The following is a 9013-nucleotide window of genomic DNA, read 5'->3' as shown; positions in this document are numbered from 1 at the left end:
TCCAGAAGCAGACCTGGTGTCCATCAGGGCTCTGTTCTGGGACCAGTGCTTTTTAAGATCTTTGTCAATGACACCCTCAGCAAGTTTGCAGATGACACAAAGCTGAGGGATGCAGCTGACACAACAAAAGGATGGGATCCCATCCAGAGGAACATGGACGAATTTGAGAAGTGATTCCATACTCACCTCATGAAGTTTAACAAGCCCAAGTGCAAGGTGCTGCACCTGGGTTGGGGCAATCCCAGACATGGGAGCACAGACGTGGGAGGTGGTCATGGGCCGGGAGCACCTCTCCAATGAAGACAGGTTGAGAAATCTGGGGTTGTTCATCCCAGAGAAAGGAGAGCTCCAGGGAGACCTCATTGCAGCCTTCCAGCTCTTGGAGGGCGCTTTATAAAAAAAGAGCAGGAGCAGTTTTTTAAGTGGGCAAGTAGTAATAAGATGAGAATAGAATGGTTTTGAATTAAAGTAGCAGAGACTTAGGAATTAGATCATATGAAAATGTTCTTTACTATGAAGATGATGAGGCTCTGAAACAGGCTGTTTAGAGAGGTTGTGGATTTCCTGTTCCTGGAAGTATTCAAGGTCAGGCTGGATGGTGGAGCAACCTGGTGTAGTGGAAGGTGTCATTGCCCATGGCAGGAGGGTTGGAATGATCTTTAAGGCATCTCCCAACCTCAGACTTTGTAGGATTCTAGGATTTTATGATCAATGCCTTAAGATACATGGGGTAGTTAAATACTGGGTACAGGTAAAAGTTGGCTTAGCAATAATTTAATCACAGCAATAATTAAAATGGTTACCAAGCTCTTTAGTCTGGTTGCAATGTTTCTGGACAGTGAAACTGTAAGGAGATAAAATTCTGCAGGACAGATCCATGAAAAATATTTGCAAGTGACTACACAAAACATTCTCTGGATACACAGAGACATCTCTCCATGAAAGTGAAATGTTTATGTACACTAAACACTGCATAAAATAAACCCACTGCTGATTGCAAAAGATTCTTTATTGGCACCAACACAAAATGGATTACAGACATTGGCAGAGGCTGTTTGTGGGGCAGGAGAGCTCTCCCTTTCGGTGGTCCTGTGACACTGGGGGAAAAGTGACACAAGCAGAGGCAGATATCTGGGTGTCAGATTTCTTGCCGGGACTGCATCTTTTCTCAGCGCTGCAGGATTTGCATTCTAACAGCCACAGCCAGGGCGCAGGGGGCGCAGGAAGGAAAGCTTGTCGTTGAACTTGATTGCCTTGTAATTTGGAAGGTGCTCGTGCTCTCGTGCAATGTATTGAAATCCACTTCCATCACCGTGCTCACAGAGCAGCCAGACACCTTTCTGAACTTTGTGTGAAGATGTGGTGTTATCGTCATGTCCCCTGGTCAGATTGGTTGCTTCTCTTATTATTCTGCTCTTCCCTTGATAATCAGCGTGCTCATAGAGAGTGATCTGGGGATTGTGCAGATTTTCAGTGATCACCTGCAGAGAGCTGATCCTGTCATTCATCTTTTTGCCAACGAAGTCATGATCTCCCTCCTCAAGTACCAGTAACTGTCCCTTATAGTCTGCATGCTGATAAGCCACCCAAGGATGGCCGATTACTCTCACTGAGGAGATACAATCATTCCAATCTGCATCTTTTAGGTTGGCAATGTTGGTGTGGAATTCTTTGGACATACCCTGGAAGTTGGCATGCTCATAAACAATGATTTTTCCCATCTCTGCAAGGCTCCTAGGGTTTGGATTTTCTGCTGTTGGATGGCAGCCTACAGAAAATGAAAACAGAAAACAAGCAATGCTTGTAAGAGGCCTTTACACACCAGACATGAAATGCTGGAAACCAGAGGGGACAAAATGTAAAAAGGAAATGTAAAACAATTTTAGCAGAAGATAAAAATAGCAGCAGCTGTGAAAGAGTGAGGGCACAACACAGAATTTCAATTTGGAAGAAAAAAGTAAAATGAGATTTGTACACCACAACAGTCCAGTTTCATTTAATATGTATACATGCAAGGCACATCTGAGCATTTTAACATCTTATTGGTGTACTCTAAATAATAACAAAATAAAATATACAACTCATGATAAATCTTTCTGTTGATAATTGACGCTGCAGTTGAGAAATATTTTAGAAACTGGCACTCATTGTTTAGAGTAGGTTTCCTGGGCCACATAGAAAGCAATATAAAAGTAGTGAGACATGCAACTAATTTTTAAAAGGAAGTGAATTTTTTACACAAAATCAGGGGGGAAAACCTATCTTTTAAGGGCGGAAATGAACTTTACATTCACTGAAACACCTTGTTTCTCTTTTTATATGGAATTTTACTGAAATCAAGAGATTCCTTCTCTTGACATACACTAAGAAGCAATCAAGTTGTAAGCATCAGCTCTTTAAATCAGACTAAATTTCAGATTTGAAATGTCTTTTCCTAACACTACTACCAATACACATATCTAATTCCCCACAGTTAAAAAGCCACAGTGTTTGTCAGCAACAGCTGCAGGAATAGTAATGAGCAGTCAGTTATGATAGCAGCTCTCTCTCTCTAAATCATGTAACAGTTACTGAAGCAAAGATTTACATTTCAGGGCAAATAAATGGGACTAAAAAAGCCATTCCTCTAGCTGATTCTGAGAAGGGATGGGAAAAGACTGATATCCCCAGTAAGATTGAAAGCCACAGTAATACAGTAACATGCAGAAGCATGTAAGAAATGTGCATCATAATTTAAAAATATGAATCGCTTAAACCTCACTTTTTTAGAAAAAAAACTTCATGTGATTAAAACCATGTATTTTTTCACAGTTATAAAAGCATATATGGAGGCTGAGAGGACATGAGCTCGGACTCACTGACTGATTAGTGCCTAATGATTAGGCACTACTATAATTACTTTCTACCTGTAGAAAAAGAATGAATAATGACCCATTTAATTTTGCTGATACAACATAAAGATCCCATGACCAAGATAAATTTGTAGAATATTTTCACTTTCACATCTGAGAATTGTGTATCAGTGGCCCCCTCCAGGCTGTCCCTGGGTCAGGTTTGTCTCTCCTGCAGCAGCCATCCATCTCCTCATGCCCTGAGAGATGGCTTCAGTCTCTGCACACGCACACAGCAGAGCCTCACGGCTGTGCTGCAGCTCTCAGCCCCGCACTAAAGCCTCCTGCCCTTGCCCTGCACTTCACAGCAGCTGCCCAAGAAGCCCTTCCAGCTCTCCTGTGCCAAGGGTGCCTCTTACCTTGCTGTCAGCTGCAGGGCTGCGAGAGCTGAGGGCAATTCCTCCAGTGCAGGGCTGTGGTTTGGGAAGGGCATCTCACCTGCCTCCCTTTATAGCTGGCTCAGAAGTCTTGTGCAACACATCACCCAACAGAAATGAGAAATGGTCAATAAGTGAACAAAAATCATTAACTATTTTATTTCAATTTTGATCTTTCTACAACCAGTCATGTTATTGCTTGGGATCAAAAGTCTCTTGAAGCATAAACCCTTGATAAAACCTTAGAACTTTGCTTCTTGTTTGTCCTTCTCCTCCAGAAGCAGATTAATCACAGTAATAAAAATGTATCAAAGTACCTTGTGACGCACAGGCTATAGAATTTTTCTGCCTCTTGCAAATTTTTCTTTACCTGTGAAGAAAATATAATAATCAATTTTAATTTTTGAAAGGATTTTGGTGGGACATGTCCACTTGACAGAGGGAGCATTTAAGAAGTGTTTAATTAAATTCTCTTCCTCTTTCTCACCTATGTAGCCACTTCAGCAGCTGCAGGGAGGCAGAGCTGTTAAAGCAGGGCCAGGAGGCTCTGGCAGAGCTGCAGTGGCAATATTTTTCTTTCTTTTCTTCTCTTTTCGGGTTCACTCTGTAATATATTTTCAGACAGGTTCATTGGCTAGCATGTCAGAAAGCTGTTCTGCTGCTGGAGAAAGCAATAGGATCTTCATTAGTTCACCTGAGGTACCCCTGCTCTGTCAGGTAGGAAGTAACTGGAGAAGATGGGGAGCTGGGAAGGGAGATAGCTCATCCCTGCAAAACAAGCAGCCTGTACACCAGATCCAGCCAAATCCTCATGCTGTATCTCTTTCACTGGTGCTTGGCTGAGCCCATCATGTGCCAGATCACGAAAGTAAGCCAGCATTAAAACACTTGAGGCTTTGGGGGTTTTTCCATGTGGTCCATTGTTTTGCTGCTCTGCAGAGGTTGGAAGCAGAGCAATTGAAATTTGTAAATTGAAATTTTGGGGTTTTGAAGATAAACAGGCCCTCATTTTATAGCAACAGCTAGATGAGAAGTCCCTTTTCTGAACAGGCAAATCACACCTTTAGGACATGTTTTTGTGTGTTGCAGTGACCTCAGCCTACAATTCAGTGCTGCTGGAAAAGGGAATACCCCATTCCACTCTTGAATCATTGTATCCAGTGTCTGATAAAGAGAATGGATGAAGAATGAGCACCCGAATGTGAGGAATGCTTGAAAGAGGGATTAAAACAGCCTAGAATAGGATGGATTTGCACTGCCAATGAACAACATTTCATTCTTTTTAGCTTGCTAATGTGTTTTGCTCATTAAATTATTATTTGTGTTTCTGAAAAAAATCCAAATAATGTGTAATGACATACTTAATAATGAATTAAACATTCCCATCTTTCCTAGAACCTGCAGACTCAGAAAGCACCTTTGACCAAATGTATGAGCCACGAAGGCATCACAAAGCCCAAGTCTGTGTGTATCTCAGCTACGGTACAGAGTAGTTCACATTTCTCAATTTTACGTTTCAGCCAACAGTGAAAACTCCTAAGCCATGCACATACTCCCTGCAGAGCACCAAAGCCAGCAGTGGGGCTTTTCGTGGCTTTGAGGAAAATCAAAATGTGATGTATGATGGAATGCTCCATGATGGAATGCTTTGCCATGTTTTTTGTGCTACTGCAAAAGCGTGGTAAAGGATCTCTGTACTCCCAGGTTCACAGAAAGCAATGAGTTCCTGGTTGTCATTGACCATCTGCCCTAGTGTTATTGGATTGAAAACTAAATGGCATTTAATGTCGTTAATCTCACCTATATGGTGCTTCATGCACAAGGAAGTCAGTCACTGAACAATGCAGAGCACCACAGGGTGGGGCTGAGGGGTTGATATTGGAAAAATTTATGGAGTTTTCTTTGTGGGTTGGGTTTGTTTGCTTTCATTCCTTATGGATCACAGAATGGTTTGGGTTGAAAGAGACCTTAAAGATCATTCCAACCCCCCTGGCATGGGCAGGGACACCTTCCACTAAACCAAGTGCTCAAAGTCTCATCCAACCTTGCCTTGAACTATTCCAGGAATAGGGAATTGCCAGCTCCTCTGGGAAATCTGTTCCTGTGCCTTACTACCCTAACAGTTAAGAATTTTTCCTAATATCTAAACTACACCTGCCATCTTTAACCTTGAAGTCATTCCCCATTGTCTCCCACTGTGTGCCCTTGTTGAAAAATCCCTCTCCAGCTCTCTTTTAACCCCTTTGTATACTGGAAGGCCACAATAAGGTCACCCCACAGCCTTCTGCAGGCTGAACAACCACAGCTCTCCCAATCTTTCCTCACAGGAGAGGTGCTCTAGCCCTCTGATCAGCTTCATGTCTGTCCTCTGAACTCATTCCAGCTGGTCCATGGCCTGAGACTTGTGCTGAGCTCCCCAGAGCTGGACACAGCACCTCGGGTGGAGCAAATTTATGGGAAACAATGTTTCCTAAAATTCCTCTTATCCCCGCTCCTGCAGAAACAGTGGTATCTCAAAATCTGAAAGTGTCAGACAAAAGTGAAAAGCTAAGAGAAGGAGGATAAACCCCTCTTCCTCTATTGCCTTCAGCAGATGAAAAGCAACAGAAGGAGCAAGATGAACAATGACACTCAGATGCTTTGAAAATGTACAGTTATGCAAAAAACACTCCAGCAAGGGAAGAATAAAGCCTAAAATATTTTCGTCTTTTTCATAAAACTGGTTTTCTGGGTTTTTTTTCCTTTCTTTCTTTCTTTCTTTCTTTATTTAGAGACTATTTACTACTAGATTGCAGGGTAATAAAACAATTTCACTTAAAGCTGTGGACGTCACATATGCACCCACTTCACAGTGCTGGAAAAGGTACAATGGCAGAAAAATCTAATTAACAACAAACTCCTTCAACCACTAGATCCTGTTGTGCTCCTATCCTGCTCTATCACTGCAGATATCTCAGTTTGTATCTCAGTAATCATCTGGTTTTACTCCTTACTTTAAAACAAGAGGATTAAAAAACCAATAAAATCACACATGAGGTATACCTCCCCAGTTTCTGTCTGCTGTTTTTCTCTGGTAGTTTTGGACTCAAGGCAGCAGAACACTGGTTCCTTCATTTTGGAGGTTTGGTTTTGTGGTTGTAGAAGGTGGTTTTGGGGTTTTACTCACTTAGCAGTCGTTAGTGCTAGTAATGTAATTCTTCATCACAAAAATAAAGTTTCTTTCCCACTTTTCACTCTCCAACTTCTATTTCTCAAGCAAAACAGCTCCCAAAAATGCAACATAGGAACATGCCACTGGACCACAGAACCCAAAACTGTGAACAGCTTACATGCTAATAAATATTCACTACCAAACCCTTCGGGGGGAATTAAAAAAAAGGCCCTTATTTTGCCTAGCATCTATCTCACACAAACTCCCCTTTTTTTGCTCTCCTCTGTTTGCTGCACTTCCCAGTTGCTGCTCTTCAGTAGAGCAAATTGAAGACCACTTTTTCAGCAAAAAGAGAGGTGACAGAATCCTATTGGATGATTGCTGCATATTCAGTCACAACAGAGGGAGTAAGCTCCAAAGAAATTATGCTGGAAAGAGAGGCACAGCAAACACAGACTGACAAAAACCTTATAAGTCCCACCAGACAACACACAGATGTCAGAAAACAAACTGAAGATCTTTTCTCACTATTATGTCCTTTCCCAAGTCTCCTCTTCCCGCATGAAGGAAAAAGCAACAGGTTGTCTGTGAGTAACTGCTAGTACAAAACGCCAGAACCCAGCTGGGTTGGGGTTTGGGTTTTTTAATAAATCTACAAATCGTTTTCCACGGAACAGTTGCTAAGCTGGACTCCCCAAAAAACAAGACCCATGCTCAGCAGTGGGGAGAAGCCAGGGAAAGGCACCACAGACCTTTAAAAGGTCTTGGCTTCCCAGCACCACATTTTGCATCTACAGCTGCACGTTTAGAAAATTCAGCCAGCATTTTGTTCCTTTCGTGTTTAATTAGCAAGCTGTGCTCCTAAACCCTTTGGTATCCCCACCCCAGCACGAGTGGCAGGCACGGACCTGCCCTCGATTCAACACTAGGTGTCACTTCTGCGTCAGAAATGCGACGGAGCAACGGACACACTTCAGAAAAAACACAAACCACCAGGCATCCGATTTTTCAGAGTATCTCTACACCTACGACTCTTGTTAGAGTCGTGGACAGGTAGAGTTTTAAAATTTTACATTTCTCAAACTACGCATCTAAAAAACACCAGAAAATATTAGACAATGCTTTGCTATACTCAACACAGCAGTGACGGGAAAGTTTCCTTTCTCCCCTGAGGGTGCAAAAGAACACTTTCCTAAGCGATCAAGGGACCACGACTCAGAGAAGCTGCCAGAGTCTGCTCTGGCCAAGAGGCCTGTCTGGCAGGGCTGCCTCTGGTGCCACTTGGCTGCTGCAGGTGGAAGAGCTGCTGTGCTGCTATCAGACCTTCCTTGCGTGCCAAAGACTTCAGAGCAGCAGGGGCCCACTCAGAGCAGAGAAAGTGGCAGAGTGTGTGTGGTCAGGGCTCTGAGGCTGGCTAGGGCACGAAGGAAGTACTGGCAAGAACACAGTAAAAATAGAAAAGATACAGGAGCGGGGAAGAGAGGTTGGGAAAAGGGCTCCCCCTGGGGACATGTGGACTGCAGTAGGACGGTTTTATTTGCTGTCTTGCAGAAACTGAAAGAGGAGACCAGAAAGGAAGAGGCAGCAGGCTTAAAACACAAAAGAAAATACTTCAGGAATTTAAACACAGTTCTTGTGTGCATCCACAAGACATCATGAAGACCAAAGGCACTACTGTGGTTTAAAAAAACAAGTCACAGGCAGAAAAAAAAATTACCAAAGGCTTTAAGACAAACATACTGATGCAACTTCTGAGTCAGACATCATTTCAAACAGTAGATTCCTAGAGAAAATGAGACTAGCTGCTATCTGCTTGCCTGATGCTCTTCCCATGAAGACTCACATCAGGTCACAACCCCCAGAGCCATTCCCCTGGAGAAAGGCTGAAGACCTTCCAGACCAGAAAGACCTCAGCACACACAGGCACAACAGGCAAGAGCCTGAGACCCGAAACTTGAACTCAGGGAGTTGCAACTCAAGAAAACTCAGAATTGTAATGAGGCTCAGCAGCTCAAGAGAGGAAACTGCAGTGGTGAAGCAGACTAAACAATGACAGCACAACCACTTCCTTGATAAGGATGGAAGCTCATGAGGAGCACTGTGGCTAGAGGTATAAGGACCTGAAAGCACATTTTCATTTTCTGGCTGGCTGGGTGGTAAAGCCATCACCAAGAGATTCTATGACTTCTTGGGTTCTTAAGCAGCAAATAAATACAACACTGAAGGAAGAAATACAGCAGAAACATATTAAGAAATATGGGTGGAAAAGCATGTGCTGAACTACCCTCTTTGATCACTCACTTATGGCTCTATGAAAGGTTAGTGTCCTGTAAGCCCAAGAATTTGGTAAAGATCGTGCTGGGATCTCTTACAAATTTTCAGTGGTGATAACCCTGACACCGTTCTGAGCATTGGGAGAAGTGAAAAAATTGGAGTGCACCATCATTTATAAGGTCTTCAACACCCCAATCTAGCATTAGGGTTAGGCCTGTTGTGAGCAGGAGGTTGGATTAGGGACATTAGGGACATCCCTCACTGCCTTTACATTAATCCAAAATGTTTGGTACCAGCTACCCACCCCTGCTGTACAACTG

General features: G+C 43.0%; 1 protein-coding gene across 1 annotated transcript; it reads right to left on the bottom strand.

The window, feature by feature from the left end:
- Positions 1-993: 993 nt before the first annotated feature.
- Positions 994-1721, bottom strand: LOC134415122 (epidermal differentiation-specific protein-like). Its single transcript, XM_063150422.1, has one exon. It carries the CDS (start codon positions 1719-1721, stop codon positions 1191-1193), a length of 531 nt encoding a protein of 176 aa, XP_063006492.1. The 3' UTR covers positions 994-1190.
- Between the last annotated feature and the right edge of the window lie 7292 nt (positions 1722-9013).

The sequence above is a fragment of the Melospiza melodia genome, chromosome 2, assembly GCF_035770615.1.
Source record: "Melospiza melodia melodia isolate bMelMel2 chromosome 2, bMelMel2.pri, whole genome shotgun sequence".
NCBI lineage: Eukaryota > Metazoa > Chordata > Aves > Passeriformes > Passerellidae > Melospiza > Melospiza melodia.
The sequence above is the reverse complement of the archived record's forward strand: the minus strand, read 5'-3'. Positions and strand labels throughout refer to the sequence as shown.

Excerpts from the sequence above, each read along its gene's own strand:
- LOC134415122 (XM_063150422.1), bottom strand. The coding sequence starts at position 1,721 with ATGGGAAAAATCATTGTTTATGAGCATGCCAACTTCCAGGGTATGTCC.